Below are 19,216 nucleotides of genomic sequence, written 5' to 3'. Positions count from 1 at the left end.
CACAGTGTCCATCCCCTACCTCTTGCCTCCAAATACCAGGTGTTACAAGCTGCGGTCATATATTCTGACAGTAACCCTTCTGCCATTCCAATTTGCATCATCCCCTCATTCAGGTCCTGTTATTTCCTGCCTAAAGAGCATCTCAGGACTCTGTCCCCGTACATTTACTTTCCGCTGCACCAGCTCAGGCTAACTATGATGTCACTTGAACATGTCCCCCTCTGTTTAGACTTTGTCAGTGGCTGAAGTTCATACATCTCATTCTGTCCTTTGAGGTCCACCTCAGTCTAAATCCAGATGACATTTCCACTCTTGGCTCCCACCCCCTGGTCTGTGTTGTTGTGTGTTAGTTTCTCAGTCATGTCTGACTCTTTGCAACCCCGTGGACTGTAGCCCGCCAAACTCCCCTGTCAATGGAATTCCTCAGGCAAGAATACTGGGGTGAAAAAAAAAAAAAGAATACTGGGGTGGGTACCATTCTGTTTTCTAGGGGATCTTCCCAACCCAGGGATTGAACCCAGGTCTCACACATCGGGGCAGATTCTTTAGCATCTGAGCCACTAGGGAAGTCCATCCTCTGTCTACCTACCTCTATTTCTATTCGACCATAGACCACGCCTTCTTACCCCAGTATCCACCTACCATTCATCCTTCAAGGACAGTTCTGAGACATTCCTGATCATATCAGTCTTCCTGAATTTTTCTCTTCCTGAACTTCTATGTCTCTTATCCTTATCACTAGTGTTTATCACCTTTACTGCTACAAGATTGTCACAAACCTCAAAAAAGGCAGTCTGGGTCAGAAATGTGTTGTCTGATGCAATGAATGGTCTCTTCTGAGAAGTACTAAGTGTTTCTGATAACAGAATTGAGCAACTTCCTGAAAAATTAAGATTCAACTTGAACAGTTGACCGCCTCTCCTGGGAGGAACTTAGTTACCTTTAACCAAACTTTCCTTTCTTGAACATAATCTGTCTGTGTAATCTTTTCTTCCAAAGAGAATCTCCACCAGGAAGGAGATCTTTGACTTGGACTGATTGGAAATGATCTGTCAGTAGGCTTGAAACAAACCTTCAATGTATGCTCATGAAGAATGTGTCTGAAGTTGCTTTAATAGATGCCAGTTGTATTCTTATAGGTATGTGTTTTAACAAATAGCCATTGGATACCCACGTGTCACACTCTGGGTTGGGTCGTGTGAATTCAGCTGCCCAGAGGCCCGTAACTTGGCATGAAAATCTTTTCATCTAAGTCCTCAAAGTGACGGAGACTCTTCTGAAATGGACTCCTAACTTCCTGGGGATGTGTTGATGTATATTTTTTTCCAAGGGAAGAAATTAGAGATTCTATCAAATTCTCAAAAGTGTAACCACATCCCCCCAAAACAAAGATTAACCACCAGACCAGAGGAAGAAAAGGCATATGAAGGGGGGGATGACACCGTCTCCCAGAGTAATGGAAATAAAAACAAAAATGAATAAACAGGACCTGCTTAAACACAGCAAACGAAACAACAGACAGAATGACGACAACCCACAGGTTGGGAGGAAATATCTGCAAATGATGTGACCAATAAGCGACTAGTCTCCAAAATTTACAAATAGCTCACGACACTTAACAGCATCAAAACAAACAACCCACTGAAGAAATGGGCACAAGACCTAAAAAGACATTTCTCCAAAGAAGACATGCAGATGGCCAAGAGGCACATGAAAAGATGCTCAACATCACTCATTATTATAGATATGCACATCAAAACTACAATGAGATATCACCTCACCACAGCCAGCATGGCTATCATAGAAAAAAATCACAAACAATAAATGCTGGAGAGGGTGTGGAGAGAAGGGACACCTCCCACACTGTTGGCAGGAACGTAAATTGGCACAGCCACTGTGGAGAACGGTGTGGAGGGTCCTTAAAAGCTAATAATAGAGACACCATAGGACCCTGCAATCCCACTCCTGGGCAGATGGAGAAAAACATGATTCAAAAGGATATATGCACCCCAGTGTTCATTGCGGCACTGTTTACAAGAGCTAAGACATGCAAGCAACCTAAATGCCCATCAGCAGAGGAGCGGATAAAGGAGATGGGGTACATATATGCCACAGGATATTACTCAGCCATTAAAAAGAATGAATTAATGCCATCTGCAGCAACACGCATGGACCCAGAGAGTGTCTTACTGAGTGAAGTAAGTCAGACAGAGAAGGAGAAATGTCATATGACATCCTTTCTACGGGGAATCTAAAATGACAGGATCCAGATGAACTTACAAAGCAGGAAGAGACTCACAGACTTAGAGAACTTATGGTGGCTGGGGGAAGGATGAGGGGAAAGGGATAGTTAGGGAGTTTGGGACGGACACTGTTATATTTAAAATGGATAACCACAAGGACCTGTTGTACAACACATGGAATTCTGCTAAATGTTACGTGGCAGCCTGGATGGGAGGGGGCTTTGGAGGAGAATAAATACATGTATATGTATGGCTGAGTCCCTTTGCTGTTATCTGAAACTATCACAAGATTGTTAAGCAGCTACACCTCAATGCAACATAAAACGATCAAAAGTTAAAAGTTCATCTTGCTCAACACAGCAAGACCAAATGCTAGGACACTGAGGTTTGAAGCAGAGAGGGGTTATTCACAAGGCAGCCTGGTGAGGAGACAGAAAAGCAGATCTCAAGTTAGACTCCCCGACGGCAACGGCAAGGGGCTGGAGCATTTCTGGGATGAAGACTGAAGGAGCAGGCTGGTCTGAGGCATGGGGATTGTGGGGAAAGACAATTGGAAAAAGGTGCCATGATTATCTTTCTATGCAGGAGTGACTACGTTACCTTCAAAAGGTCACCACTCAGACACTCACGCCTGCCCAGTTGAAGGGTCATTGGTTCCATCCAGTCTTAACCACATCAGCTTGAACTGGGCGCAGCAAACTCAAAATTCCTAGCCGACAACTTGGGCAAACATCTTATTGTTCAGGCTACATGCCCCTTAGATGACACGCAAGTCTTAAAATGACCTTGATGAGTGAAGGCAGGTAAAATGAAATTCAACACAGGGTTTTGAGTCTGAGGATTAGAAAGTGATAGTCTAGTGTCTTTCCTTTGCAGTCATGAATCCACTATGGGGAGCAGCTTTGCTCTATGGAGCCTCGGTACAATATATACACAACTCATGACAACAGGGGTCTGCACTCTTCTCTATCTCTGCCTCCAGCCGGTGCTGTCAAGGTCAGGAGACTAATACTGAAAGTTCAGCTCAGTGCAAACTGTGAAACTTGACCAAGTTATTTGTCTTGTATGAGTCCACCTTAGCGCAGGAGCTGGTCTCCTTACCTTGTCAGAAAAAGTCTGTGGACTTTGTGACTTTTACTCATATGAATGTAGATATTTTATCATCACAATCCATTAAGTACTTCGAGACGTTTTTTTTTCCCCTGCTGCTTTACTAGTGGACTAGGTGCTGCTTAGCTACCTGAACTTCACCAAAGTCTTGGATTGAAGGTCAAGGTGTGTTTATGTGAAACATTAATGTTAGGAAGAAACCTCGATTAAATAACATGTCAAATAAATGAATCATTTACCTAGATTTAATATTTAGAGTCCCACATTTTGAAAGGGTAAGGGAAAACATTTTTGGTTAGAAGCTCACAAAATGCTGGGGTTTTTTTTTTCCATTTATAGTGAGTCAGATTGAGACTATTATGACAGCTCTTATGGGATTTGAGAATGGTTGAGTCCTCCCTAAGCCAACCTGTCGTCCCAAGGGAAATCATTGATCCAGGAGCACATGATTGATCCATCTGTGGGAACCAACGCTATCAGTCAGGGTAAGCTAAGTTGCTGAAACAAAACCCAACAAGAATGCGACTTAGTATACCAGAAAATCCACTGGTTTCCTAAATGACAATTCATGGGTAGCTGTGCTCTGGGCATTCAGGAACCCGGGGTGAGCACTCAGCTTCCAGGATGACTCTGGTCACTGCTTTCCAGCCACGGAACGAAGGGAAAGAAGGGAAACAGGCAGGGAGGCTACAGGCCACTTCTGCTAACGTTTCTTGGCAAGAACATCACCACAGAATCACACTTAACTCCAGGGGCTAGGGAACACGCTCTGACCATTCACCCGAGAAGAAGGGAAGGGTGGCCCGGGGGACCTGCTGGCTGTCTCCACCCTACCATGGCATATCGTCTCCATGACAACAGTCATGATGCGGTTGTCAGCCTACTGGTCTCTGGTCCCTGTTCATAATTTCATCATGTGTTTATGATATTATTCATTTTAATGAACCCCCACACGTATATCATGTTGACTAAGCTCTGTGACTTAAAAGAGTTTTACATGGTTGTCCCAAGAAGACTGACTTAAAAAGAATTTTTCATGGTTTTCCAACTTTGATTGACTTAAACAAACAACACATCCTAACATTTCAAAGTGAAAATGAAAAATTCCAACCTGAAATTTCTTACAAATGGAGACGTGAGCGTCCCAAGGTAAACCACCTGATGTTTTGGGGAGCAGTGTGCAATTTCTACACCCTACCTTTTCCCTAACATTCCAGTGCGGACTAGAATGTTAAACGTGGCTTTCTTTCACGGCTCTAATTCAGCAACACCACTCATAAAAAATACAGTTATTTGATTAAAAAGAATCCCCAACCAGGCAACTGTAGGAAGAAAACTTCTAGTTGAACTAAAATAAAACCCACCTGCTAATTGTGGGGTGAAATAAAGCTTTTACATTATTTTTAAAAAGCCCCATTTCACTATTTCTGTTTCCACAATAATATATAATGTTTATACATTATTTTAAATAATAAACAAGATAACAGCCACTATGGAGAACAATGTGGAGATTCCTTAAAAAAATTGCAAATAGAACTGCCTTATGACCCAGCAATCCCACTGCTGGGCATACACACTGAGGAAACCAGAATTGAAAGCGACACGTGTACCCCAGTGTTCATCGCAGCACTGTTTATAATAGTCAGGACATGGAAGCAACCTAGATGTCCGTCAGCAGATGAATGGATAAGAAAGCTGTGGTACATATACACAATGGAGTATTACTCAGCCATTAAAAAGAATACATCTGAATCAGTTCTAAGGAGATGGATGAAACTGGAGCCGATTATACAGAGTGAAGTAAGCCAGAAAGAAAAACACCAATACAGTATACTAACACATATATATGGAATTTAGAAAGATGGCAATGATGACCCTGTATGAGAGACAGCAAAAGAGACACATATGTGTAGAGCAGACTTTTGGACTCTGTGGGAGAGGGAGAGGGTGGGATGATTTGGGAGAATGGCACTGAAACATGTATACTATCATGTAAGAAACGAATCGCCAGTCTAGGTTCAATGCAGGATACAGGATGCTTGGGGCTGTTGCACGGGGATGATCCAGAGAGATGACATGGGGTGGGAGGGGGGAGGGGGGTTCATGGTTTGGAACTCATGTACACCCGTGGCGGATTCATGTGAATGTATGGCAAAATCAATACAGAATTGTAAAGTAAAATAAAGTAAAAATAAAAATTTATTTAAAAATAAATTAATTTTAAAAAGATGTTTAACTATTTTGCTATTATTTTCTTATTGTGTTGCTAATAAAATAAAATGGATTTAACTTTTTTAATAATTATGAGAAGGGGTTGAGGGAAGTTCTGTTGTAAAGCAAAAAAAAAAAATTACAACTCGCTAAAATATAACACAAATGAACCTATCTATGAAACAGAAATAGGTTCACAGACATAGAGAACAGACTTGGGGTTTTTACGGGGGAGGGAAGGATTGGGAGCTTGGCATTATCAGATGTAAACTAATATGTACAGGGTGGATAAACAATAAGGTCCTACTGTACAGCACAGGAAACTATATTTCAAATCCTGTGATAAACCACAATGGAAAAGAATATGAAAAAGAATAGATATATACATAACTTTGCTGCACAGCTGAAACTTAACACAGCATTATAAATTAACTATGCACTAGTAAAATTATAAAAATGACAATTCCAATTTTGATTATTTTATATAACAGTGAATTAATCTGTGAAATTAATGTTGCCTACCTACTTCAGTCCAAGTATATCTTTCAAATCCTGGTTAATATTTCCTTGGTCCTCAAAAATTTTGCAAATAAATATCATTAAATTTAATTTTAAATTCACAGAAGAAAACTGATATAAAACTGAAGGTATTAGTAAACTTTAGGTAATTGTTACTTTCCAAGGAGAAATATTAATTCCAAAGACCCTCTAGAGTTAAAAAAAATACGAAACGCCTTCAAAGCTTGCACGTCAGGACTTTCCTGGTGATCCAGTGGCTGAGACTCCACACTCCCAATTCAGGGGATCCAGGCCCAATTCCTGATCCACATGCCGAACTAAAGATCCTATATGTTGCAATGAAAATGGAAGGTCCTATGTGCCATAGCTAAGACCTGGCACAGCCAAATAAAGAAATTAATTTTAAAAAAGCGTGGAGGTCATTCTGGTTTGTTTGCTTCTTCATTACCAATGTGCTCACTGAGCCTGGCTGGATTTCACATTTTGGCCTCATTTTCCTTTCATTGCTTTACTCTTGAATGTCAGGCACTAACCATTCTCTGCTCCTTCCCTTTCTGAATAATTCAGCCCTAAAAATCACATTGGCAGCCACTCTTCAATGCTTTGGGGGAGGGGGTGTTATTTGGATTATATTTCCAATTTTTCTGTGTTTGTTTCAAAATTATACTTTGACATCTGTAGCCAGGAAAAATCTCCAGCTTAATAACTGGGACAGCCCTACAGACAACAGGAACTGCTGCTCTCGTTCTGCGGGGTGAGAATGTTTCCAGGACAGGCGATCCTGTCACATTCTGACAAGTATTACACTCCCAGAAAGAGAGCAGCTCATGCTTTTCTCTGCAAACTCTGGTATTTAGTCTGGAAACCATTTTTAGTTCATCTGCAGGTGGCTGCGGCTCAGTGGTACAGAATCTGCCTGCCAAAGTAGGAAACGCAAAAGAAGCGGGTTTGATCCCTGCCTGGGTCAGGAGGATCCCCTGGAGTAGGAAATGGCAACCCACTCCAGTATTCTTGCCTGGAAAATTCCAGGGAGCCTGGTGGCCTACAGCCCATGGGGTCACAGAGTTGGACAGGAGCGCACACTCACACACTCATGCACAAGGCTCTTTTCAGAGACGGTAATTGCTTTTCTTTCTTCCCTCCCTCCTTCTTTCCTTCCTTTCCTTTTCTTTCTTTCTTCTTCCCTGGGGCTCAGACGGTAAAGAATCTGCCTGCAATGAGGGAGACCTGGGTTTGATCTCTGGGTTCAGAAGATCCCCTGGAGAAAGGAATGGCAAACCACTCCAGCATTTTTTTCCATGAATTCCACACAAGGAGGAACCTGGAGAGTACAGTCCATGGGGTTGCAAAGAGTCAGACAGGACTGAGCTACTAAGATACACACACCTTTTTTAAAAGTCTTTATTGTATTTGTTACAATGTTGCCTCTGTTTCATGTTTTGGGTGTTTGGTCCTTGGACGAGTGATTGAATCTCCACCCTCTGCATTGGAAGGTGAAGTCTTAGCCAGGGAAGTCCCAGTAATTGTCTTCCTTAGAGAATGTCACAATATTCTTAGCGCTTATCAATAACACATATTGGAACTATGAACTGCTTTGGCATGCCTGGATAGTCTTCCTTTTGTCAATGTTTTTGCTAACTTGCTAATATTTTTTAAATTTTATTTTACTATAAATACATGATGACATGAATTTATAGAGGGCAAAATATAGTCAACTATTCTGTGAAAATCAGAAGATAGCTCTGATCATTAAACAGGAAAGCAAGATTCAATTTTCCGGAAAAAAAGAAAAGAAAAAGTCCAACGTTGAAAACCAAAATCTACTTTTAGTAATGATCTTTCAAGAGGAAAACACACCTGGTGGCAAAATGTCTTGTAAAATGACAACTCATATTCAGGACCCAGGGCATCATGGTGAGAGAATTATGGCTAGTACTGATTGTAAGTCTTGGGAGAGTATTCAGGAGTTCTGAGCATGGGGCAGTCTGTGCTTCGTCTTCAATTATCTGAGTATTGGAGACCCTACCCGGAGACTCAGGGAACTTCTTCAAGGGCTCCGTGGTCAGACAGCTTTAGGAAATTCCCATCTAGGGCCAAGATTGCTTGGCATGACCTTGCGCCTCTCCATCTCGAGTGGCACCTGCCGACTCCCCAGGGAGCTGTGAGTCTAGGACCTCAGTTTCACAGTGACATCAGCTTATGAAACTCTAGTTGAGACCACTGCCAAGAAGCACTTGCTCACCCTGCTTTAACGGCAGTGGGAATCTCCCTCTCCTTTTCAGGGGTAAGCCGAAGAACGGATTCATAAAAGAAGCCCAATCCTTCTCACCAACCCCAGCCCACACCTCCCAGCAACTGAACTTGAGAAAGAAATTAAAAAAACCTGGTTAAAACCACTTCCTATATTTGAGACTAGAGAAGAGAGTGGTACGCACAATTTCCTGGCTGAGGAACCCAGGCTAATACTTATACAGAGCAAGCACTGACTGCCCTAGAGGCTGACGGACCGGCAAGGATGGCAACCTGAGCGGACTCACCCTTCATTCCCCAGTCTCCCGGTGCGATGCCAGCAAGAGGCTGAAAGGAAACCCGGCGCTCTGCAGAGCGACACTCTCTCTTCCCGGCCCCGATGTCGGCAGTGGTCCCAGGGGCCAGGAGGATGGAGCCAAGCTTGCTGATGTGGAGGTTCTTCGTATTCATCGTGGTACCTGGCTGCGTGACAGGTAAGGGGTCGCTGGTGCCTCTGGAGTCCTGGGAAGGCTAAGGATGTAGACCCTTCCCAATCACACAATACGACGGGCATCTAAGTAGAAAGTACGGGGAGGGGACGGGACCCTGGGTTCTGCCCCTGTGTCCATGGCCCACCGGGGCCCCATTCTTTGCTTCAATCATCACCGCCTTATAAAGAGAACTCGGAATGGGGAGTTCTTGCCACTCAAGGTCTTTGACAGTTGATTCTGGGAAGAACATAGCGGTGTGATATTTGACTGTTAACCGGATACTAATGAGCAGATTCCTCAAGAGATTTTATTTTCCAGTGAATTTAGTTTTCCACTGCATCCACTGGCCATAAGGATAATACTAGAAATCTGATAGAAATCTCTCTAACACCAGGTGAATGTGTCTCAGATGTCAGTAACTCGTATATGAAGCACTGGGATCATTTAGGATCTCAGAAAAGTTAAGCTTCAAGGATGCGTACTTTGTTATTTACTGCCTAAGGAAATGATACCTAGGAAGCTCCTGGTATGTGCAACTTTATAGAAGTTTTTTAAAAAATATAAGCATATCATTTTCAGAACATTAATTCTTATCTTATGTGTCTGCTGCTGCTACTATGCATGTATATATATGTGTGTGTATGTGTATATATATGAAAGTTTTGCATTTCATTCACCCTTTCTGAAAGATATTGTCAGTTTCTTTTTTTTTTTTTTTTTTTAAGAAATAAGAAACCACCAATTTCAGCCTCAAACCTCCTTCCTAATGGCATGTGAATTTTCTAAAAATGTCCTCCCTTGCTTATGCAGGAAAACATATCAGCATCTACAATTTAATATCCTTCATTTCTAGACATATAACAATGCCAAGTGGCCACAGGAAGATGTGCTAAGAAGTGAAATACAATGATGCCTAAGGGGTCTTTTTGGCCTTTTGAGGGGAAGTGACCAGTCACTGGGCTATGAACTGACCCAGGGGTAGAATCTTCATTACTTTAAAGTGAAAAGTGGACATGATTTTAGGAAGACTTATAATGTGACTTCTGCCTCCGCCGAGTCTTTGCAAAGTGAGAGGCAGGCCAAGGGAACAGAAAAGTCTTTACAGTTGACTGGGCCTCATCTCTAGGGAGCACATTTCGAGTAAGCGCGTGTTACTGACGGGTGTTGGTGACTTATCTGAGAATGTGAATGGTCTGATCGCAGTGCTCTGCCATACACTCACATCTTCAAAAATCTATCCAATGCCTCTTGTTCCCCTTTTCAACAGTACAGGAAATACAAACGTGAACAAAACGTAGCCTCACCTTAAAAGGGATATAACCTGGTGAGGAGAAGAGAGTTATGACACCAGTGTGGGTGGGGTGGGATAAGATCTATGGGAGGGGGTGCCGTCTGGGAAGGCTTCACAAAAGCGGCAGCACAAAGAGCCCCAAGGGGTCAGTGAATTTCCCTCCATGGGGATTCCAGAGAGAGAGACCACGGGCGCAGAGGCGCGGCAGAGCGCCAGGGAAAGCCCTCAGCCTCGGGTGGAGATATGGGGCTACTGGGGATTCAGACTGGATGGCCCCAAGTTGAGGATTTTAAATTTCATTTGAGAGTCAATCAAAGACAATGAGAAAGTAAAATTTACCATTTATAGGGTACCTTATGGGGCTTCCCAGGTGGAGCAGTGGTAAGGAAGCTATCAGCCAATGCAGGAGACACAAGAGACATGCATTCGATCCCCAGGTTGGAAAGATCCGCAGAGGAGAAAATGGCAACCCACTCCAGTATTCTTGCCTGGAGAATCCCCATGGACAGAGGAGCCTGGCGGGCTACAGGCCATGGGGTCCCAAAGAATTGGACACAGCGGAGCGACTGAGCACAAAGCACCTTGTATAGGCCAGACACATGTCTTCCTTCCACCTTCATAGTCCTTTTGCAGAGTGGATGTCACCAACCCACGAGGTGAAGAAGACCCCAAGACTCAGAGGCCACAGAGCCAGTGACGTGGCCGGGACTCAAACCCGGTTCTTTCAGCTGAGTGCTCTTTCTGTTCACTGTGGGACAGGGCCCAAGCTCTATGGAGGTGACTCCACAGAGAAAGGTGGGCAGACAGGGCATGCAACGGCCTCTTCCAGAGACCAGTAGGACTCAGCAGCCAAAGAGAATGACAAGGGCTCAATTTCTGGGATCCACGCATGGCTTAGGAACCTCTCCAGGGTCAGAAATACTCTCCTCTCAGACTTTTTCCTCTCAGAGGAGCCCAGTCTTAAAATAAACAAATCTTATTCCTAGGAAGGGAGAGGTCACTAACAAAATCTATCAGACTGTCAACAGATGCAATTTCTAGCTGATTCATAAGGCTGATTTTCATTCTGAAAATTTCCAAAGCCACCATTTAAAACTGTGAGGGCTGCTGACAGGGAGTGTATTGGTCAACGTGGGTGTTTTTAGTCTCTGTATTACTGGGTCTTGGGATGTGGTTGAAAAGAGACTTCTCCTGATGTTGCCAACAGGCACGTTATTGATGGTGCCTTTCTCAGCACTGTGGAAATTCTGAGAGTTTATCTGTGCCTTCATCATCTTTCTTTCATTCTAGGAATTCTGTGATCAAATCTGCATGCCCTAGTCTCAAAAACACACACACACAGTGTGGAAACCCATGAAGATGCTATTTTCGTCTAATTATCCCTTCTTGTAAAGATGACTGCCCACACTGGAATTTCCATCTTCACATTTGTCATTAAAACACAAACGCTTAACCCTTCACATTCAATCATGCAGTTTCTCTAGATCCCAAAGTGTTATTACGACATGTTCCTTGCTTATCTTTAAGATATGCCTTGGAGAAGGTAGCGTATACAGATAGATGGATAGATCATAACTCTCTGTGTGTGTGTGTGTGTGTGTGTGTGTGTGTGTGTGTGTGTGTGTATTTGGTAAACTGAGGGAGTACCTCATAAAACAGCTGCTGCTTTCTTTAAAAACAGCATTTCTTAAATAGGCAGTGCTGCTTACCACCTGTACCTCTGCTCCTGTTGAGATCTGAGAGCATTGAGGCACCAGGAAGAGCTGGCTTCGCTGACAGTCAGCTGCTGTAAAGAATGGCTGATGTGCAAAGAGAAGCTTCTTTGAGCAAAGCCTTGGGTGGTCTGGAGGCGCCTGTGCCTCTCTCTTGCTGAGATCGTTCTCATCAGAGCGACAGTCACCCTCAAGTAGGGCTAGCCCTCCCCCCAGCCCTTCCTCACTCCCTGCCCCCCTCACCGCCTCATGAGCAGCAGAGAGTTCCTTTGGGAAGTGGGGCCATGTCCCCCGAGGCCAGGGCAGAGAAATGTTAGGAGGAAGCTGAATTTTGCGGAGGGGTGAAGGGCGTGATTTGGGGGCAAACTGCTGGGTCTCCGTGGGCCTCAGTTTCTCTGTAAAATGAAAAGGTTGATGGGGCTGATCCTGAGACTGCCTTCTGGTTCTCTTGCTGTATGTCAAGAATTCTGAACAGGAAATAAAATAAGCTCTGTCAAAAAGCCTTTGCAAGCTGGGGTACTTTCAGATGAAAAAGTTTCCAAACCGAAGACATATACAGCAGGGTCCAGGTTGAGAGGACTTCGGAGGCCCAAGTGCCAAGGCTGACGTGTCATCTGGGTTATTTCCAGCCTCTGGGAGGTTCCACCCTGTGCTCAGGCCGGGACCACGGCTTCAGGGAGGGTGACGGCTATAATACCGCTCCCTGCTGGGGAGGCTTCTGCTGTTTGCTCTTGGGGCCTTTTTGCCCTCAGTCAATGTCCTTGCTTCTCGTAAGGGAGGGCTTACGTGAGCGGGAACTTTTTTCTCTTCTCTTCATCCCAGGCCATTCCCTGGGAGGAGAGGAAAGAGGATCTTCATTCAGTCAATTGCTTCAAAAAGCTATAAGCCCTTGCATCCTTGAAAGCGGTTAAATTGAGGCTTCCTAATCACTTCGGGGGAGCCGCAGAGGGGCACGCGTGCTGACCAGGAAGGCAGTCAGGCAGAATTTTGGCTCTTCTCTGCTCCCCTCCAGCCTCTGTTTCTCTTAATACTGATTTTCGTTCGCGCGTTTGGCTGCACAGGGCTTAGTCGTGGCACGTGGGCCCTTTGATCCGTGCTGAGTTCCGTGGCGTCTTTGGCTGTGGCTGTGAAGTCTCAGCTGCAGCATGTGAGATGGTTACCTGCGGCACGTGGGAGCTTAGTCCTGACCTGGGAGGGAACCTGGGCCCCCGGCACGGGGAGCATGCAGTCATAGCTACTGGGCCACCAGGGAAGCCCCTCCAATTCCTGTTTTTTAACTTCCCCTCTGAGAGAATGAACATATGCATATGGGATGATATTCGTACTTTTCGCACGTCAGAGCACCCAAGCGCGTACCCGTGGGTCCTCGGCCTTACGAGCGATTCTCGACTTTCGTTCCTCGTCTGCTCCCTGCCCCAGTCTTTGGGTGGCAGCGAGAAACCGAGAAGGAAGGAGACTTGAGCAGGAAGGGGGTTGAGGCTGGATGGGGGAGGTTGGCACTGAAGAGGTAAGACCTGGGCCGTGGATTTTCTCTGGTGAGCGCCCTGGAGCTCAACAGTCAGAGGAAAGGGCCCCTCCACCCTTTCCTCCCCAGACAGTCCTGGGCGCCCTTTCTCCGGAAGTATCTGAGCAGAGCCTAGAAGAACATTGGTCACAAGTGGTATGAAGAGCTGGGCAGGGGGGCTCAAGGGATGGCCTCTGAGCCCTTTCGACTCAGGACCTAGGATTCCTGTCTCCAGGCTAACAGTGTGCATCACCGCAGCCCAGCGGGGCCCTCTGAAGTCACAGTATTGCTAGCTGCTCAGTTGTATCCGACTCTGTGTGACCCTGTGGACTGCAGTCCACCAGGGTCCTCTGTCCGTGGGATTCTCCGGGCAAAAACACTGCAGTGGGTTGCCATGCCCTCCTCCAAGGGATCTTCCTGACTCAGGGATCAAACCCACATCTCTTGCATTGCAGGTAGATTCTTTCACCATCTGAGCCGCCAGAGAAGCCCCTGAAGCTATAGCTGCGGGGTTCCCTAAACTTCCTGCGACCCTGCTGTCTGTTGCTCTTCATCCAGGCATGTATCAGGGGAGGAGAGATTGGAGGCCACTAATGAGCATCCTCATCCGCCTCTTTTGCTACCTTTTCTAGTAAGTTCTTCAGGAAGTTCTGCTTAGGTGGAGTCAGCTGCTGCCCCAGGTATTATCAAGGGCGGGGGCTGGGGAGGAGGTGGTGGTGGGAAACAGCCCAGAGATGGCCTTACCATGTAAAGATGGCCCTCATTTGTTACTTCTGTACACGTCCTGAAACTCCCAACAGGAAGAGCAATGTGATAGACACACTCTATCTAGCTCCATCTTTCTTGAGTAGTGAGTCCTTGAGCAAATCTGGGGAGTGCTGCTACTTGTTTCCTTAGAAAACTTTCTTATGCACAAAATTTTGAGAGTAATATTTGGGGTAATAACCTCCCTGTCAACCAGGGTCTCCAGGTAAGACCTCCCATCAGGTTCTTTAATATCTGAACAGCCATACTCCGAGCACAGAGAATGAGACACAGGATGTTACCCTCACTAGTAAGGGAGATGTAGCTGGCTTGGCTAAAGTAACCTAAAAGGCTTGGGTGCCTGGACAAGATTGGAAGCAAAGGTTGCCAAGGAAAAACCAAAGACACCAGGGAAGCAAGAGAAGTGGAGATCTAGGACTAGAATCCTGGCCTCTCCTATTCCAGCACAATATTCCCCATATGTCTTCACATCAACTCTCAGTGACATCCATCCACCTACTTTCCATCCATCCACTTTCCATCCATCCGCCCATCCTTCCTTCTTCCACCCACCCATCCATCCCTCCCTCCTTCCTTCTTCCATCCATTCATCCATCCATCTCTCCTTTCATTCATCCTTCCTTTCTTCCATCTATCTATCCATCATCCATCCATCCATCCATCCATCCATCCATCCATCCATCCAGCAATCTATCCATGCATCAGGATTACTGAGAAGAAAAAGGTCTTTGCTCTCAAACTGCTCCTGGCCTAAGACTGGAGATAAGACATCTGCTGAGCAACTCCCACCTTGAAGACTTGCCAAGGGAGACAGCAGTATTTGACAATGACTCAATAGCCATCACTGAATCCCCCCTTTCCCCAGGCTTTCAAATAAGTCACCCATTTAGGGGAAAACAATACTAGAATCATCTCTGGGTCTTTTAGGTATTTTCCACTCTAAGATTACTCAGGAATTTTCCAGCTTTTGACTTGTTTGGAGCTTACTCTGGGATTTGCTTCCATCAGTGAGAAAACACAAGTCTAACTGGGAAATGTATTTAGAGCAGTGCTTTCTGGCATGAATTACACATTAAATGTGCATCTGGGAAACTTTCACAAATGATGTCCAAGTCCACCCAAGACCAGTTAGGTCAGACTCTCTGGGGATTAGAACTGAACATAGGCCAGCATTATTTTTAAGCTTCTCAAATGATTCAAGATGCAGTTAGGATTGAAATCCACAGAATAGTGATTCCATGGTTGTTCCGAGTCGATTGTTTTATTCCTAGTCACTGGGAATAGATGCCCTAGCATAGTACTTCCCAAAGTTCAATGTACTACAGATCACCTGTAATACAGGTGAGGCAGGGGCCTTGTTGTGAGACAGATTCTGATTCAGGATATCTGGGGTGAGGGAGGAGGTTCTGGTGCAAATAAGTGCCTGGTGCCTGAACCCCATTTTGAGTAGCAAAGCTGTCATGGGAGAGAAGAAGCGTGTGATCTGTCCACCCCACAAGAACTTCCAACAAAAATGGGAAAACCAGTCTGGGAAAGACACAAGATTGAACATAGCGGGTGGTAGGTGTCAGAGTGGATGACACCGTGGCATCCAGAGGTGCTTCCCGGGCCATTCAGAAAGCCTTCTTGGAGAAGGTGGCTCTGAGCTTGCACTTGAAAACCTCAGGAGCTGGCTGAGGGGTGGTGTTTCCCAATGAGGTGGCTAACGTTGTGTATGTGAGTCATGATCCTTGAGCAACAAACTGAAAATTGAGGCGTTCATGAGGGCAAAGAAACAAATGCCCCACGTTTCAAATATTTCCTACTCCATATTGGTCGCTTGCTGAACAAAAATGAAGCTCAAATGCCTAGTGATCCTATAAAAACTAGTACTTCTGTTCTGACAAGAGGCATCTGGGTTCTTGCCCTCTCGCTTTGATCCTCTAGTAACACACGTCATTGGGTCTGGAGTCTGCACTCCCACAATGGGCCACCAAGTCAGCATCACTAGGACCTCATGACACCTCTGGGTAACAGTCAAGAAGTCCGGGGTCTTATTTCCCCACATTCAAATTTTGCCCCGACCTCTGTCGAGCGCCAGGGCTTCCATCCTGACTGCCCATGTGACCTTCTGCCCCTAACCCATCCTGTCCACACAGCTTTCCATCAGCCATGGTGCCTGCAACAACTCAGCCCAGGGCCAGGGACCCAGGAGGATTTCAGGCAGCAGAAACTTTAAGGCACCAAGGTGTGGCTGCCCCTAGGTGGGGTGACCAGAAGGCCACTGAGAATGAGCGGGGTGGCTGGCGCAGGCCAGTGGAGTCAGGCCTCCGGCTGCCCTCTTCCCCACCCACCACTCCGGACACAGCGAAAGGGCCGGGTGGATCAGGAGACTAGGAAGAGTGAAATGCTTCTTTCTGAAAAGAAGAAAGAGAAGCAGGTTTTTAAAGAACACAAAATGCATGCTAAGGAGGTGATGGGTCCCTTCACTCTAAAGAGCATGGAAAGCCCACTGGGCTCCAGGAGGCCCTTGGGAGAGAGGGAGAGGAGGAAGGTGGGCAGAGCTGTGAACTGCAGAAAGGCTGGCTGGTTGGGACAGGCCCCGCACAAACCCTGATCCCAGCACCCACTTTTCCCTTTGAGGTTTATTTTGACTTCAGCCTTGTGCCAGGAAACACTTTTGGAGGGTGCTGCACTACAAAGGCTTGTGTAATCTTAGTTCCCCAAACAGGGACTGAACCTGGGTCCGGGCAGTAGAAGCACCAAGTTCTAACCCCTGATCCCCAGGAACGTCCCCAAGAAACATCGGAAACACAAGTGATAACGAGAGGAGCTCATACTTACAGCTCTCTCACAGGCACTACGTGAAAACATTGTGTTGCCTCTGTTAATCCTCAAAATCAGGTCCACTTTGTTCTCACCCCCTTCTCGTACCCAGTAAACTGAGGCTCATGGAGGTGAATCGCTTATCGCATGGAATACAACCGGGAGTGCTGGGGTGCCGGATGGGAGCAAGGCTGGCTCCATGCAGGGCCTGCATTGTTGATGATTCTCGTAAACTGCTGTTAATAAAGAAGTTTAGTTTCTCCTTTTGAAAGTCTGCTCTGAGTAGGCCCCACTGCCCCTGTGGTTGTCAATAAATGAAAAGCCTGTTCCGACCACATCCAACCCCAGACACCCAGTAGCTCCCTGCTGTCTGCTTGAGGGGCTGGCTTTTCAGTCCCATAAAATCCCTGAAGTTTAAATTCTCTAAATCCTGCTCGCCCCTCCTCCTACCTGCCAAACAGTAGCTCGGGCTGTCTTTCCTGCATTTGACTGGGCTTCAAAGAAAGCACTCGAGTCAAGCCACGTCTGCCCCAGCCACCCACGAAGCAAGGAAATTCTGAGCACCTTCAGGCATGAGTCAACATCACCGTGTTCAGGAATCTCTGCCCACAGAATCACCCACTCTTCTGTTTGGGCCCAAAATAGATACCTCCTTCAGAAGCCTCCCTGCTTCTGTAGCCTTAGCAATAAGAAAACAAAGGCAAGGGTAGGTGTGCGTCCGAGGCATGATGGAGGAAGTTCTCTCTGCTGTGAAGTTCTCTGGAGTGAAAACACTGCCACTGAGCCGGACACGCGGGACAGGTGTGGCAGGTGGAGGGGGGACGCAGGAGGGCGGCTGGGGACGGCCATTCCTTTGTTCATCCATTTACTTGGCAAACATTTATTAAGCAAATACTATGTATCAGATACAGGGTCGGGAGATGGGTGCAGCCCAGCCCTGCATCTCCAGGAACCCTCCATCCAGCAGGAGAAAAAATATATCACACAGACAGTGCCAACTGAGCTGAGACTCAGAATGCAAATACAAAGAAAGAGTGGATGGCCACACAGACAGGCATTTGTTCCTATGCAAGTCCTTGACATTGTCACTCAAGAACTGCCTCACTGTCCTAATACCTGGGACAGAACCAAGGGCTGAAAGCATTGCTCTGTCATTACTAATGACTAAAGCTACTGAAATCAAACACTGTGGATTTTGAGTTTAGAACAGCATAGTGAGAAAATGTGTGGAAGCTTTCCTTTGCTCGAGAAACTCCCTGAGCAAGAAAATAGGAACAGTTTTGGTGGGAGCAGTTCCTTTCCTTAAAGGAGAAACAGATGGCTCCCACAGCCCACGGGTGTTGTAGACACACCGTTAACATGCAGAGCCTGACAGACGGCACCTCCTCACCAGGGTGTGAGCCACTTTCCAGTTTCAAACACCCAGGAAGGACCTGCCTCTCCAAGAAAGGGATGAAGGGAACCCAGTCAGTCTGGTTATGCTAGGTATTTAAAAGGAAGAGTGTTTTTTTAAACTATATATGTGTATATATATATATACACATACACACACATAGACACACACGTATACATATTGGGTTCGTAAAAAAGTTTGTGTTTTTCTGTAACATCTTTCAGAAAAACCTGAATGAAATTTTTGGCCAATCTGATATATACAGGTTGTATACACATGCTATGTATAGTGTATACATGTATACACATACATATATGTACTATGGATACATACGTGTATGTGTGTGTTTCTGTACATATATGTGTCTCTCTCTATCTATGTTTGTTTAGTCGCTAAGTTGTGACCAACTCTGCAACCCCATGGACTGTAGCCCCCCAGGCTCCTCTGTCTATAGAATTCTCCAGGCAAGAGTCCTGGAGTGGGTTGCTATTTTCTTCTCCAGGGGATCTTCCTGACCCAGGGATTAAGTCCATATCTCCTGCATTGGCAGGCAGAGCCTTTTTCACTGAGCCACTGGGAAAGCCCGTGTGTATACATACATATACACAAATATGCATATATACACTATGTGTATATACATACACACATGATATATACAGGTACATGTGTGTGCATGCTGTATACATGTATACATATGTGTGTCTAACTATACACATGTATACAATGTGTGTATTTCAGTTAAGTTCAGTCACTCAGTCCTGTCTGACTCTTTGCGACCCCATGAATCGCAGCACGCCAGGCCTCCCTAAGTTCACCCAAACTCCTGGAGTTCACCCAAACTCATGTGCATAGAGTTGGTGATGCCATCCAGCCATCTCATCCTCTGTCATCCCCTTCTCCTCCTGCCCCCAATCCCTCCCAGCATCAGGGTCTTTTCCAATGA

The 19,216-nt window shown here is 45.7% G+C and overlaps 1 protein-coding gene across 1 annotated transcript in view; it reads left to right on the top strand.

Annotated features, from left to right (window-relative positions):
* Positions 8,516-19,216, top strand: part of IL2RA (interleukin 2 receptor subunit alpha) — a 43,540-nt gene continuing 32,839 nt past the window's right edge. The window contains exon 1 of the mRNA XM_018056950.1: positions 8,516-8,806. Within this exon, the coding sequence (XP_017912439.1) occupies positions 8,713-8,806 (94 nt within the window). The 5' untranslated portion in view covers positions 8,516-8,712. The remainder of the gene's footprint in view (positions 8,807-19,216) is intronic.

This window comes from Capra hircus, chromosome 13 (assembly GCF_001704415.2).
Source record: "Capra hircus breed San Clemente chromosome 13, ASM170441v1, whole genome shotgun sequence".
Taxonomy (NCBI): domain Eukaryota; kingdom Metazoa; phylum Chordata; class Mammalia; order Artiodactyla; family Bovidae; genus Capra; species Capra hircus.
The sequence above is the reverse complement of the archived record's forward strand: the minus strand, read 5'-3'. Positions and strand labels throughout refer to the sequence as shown.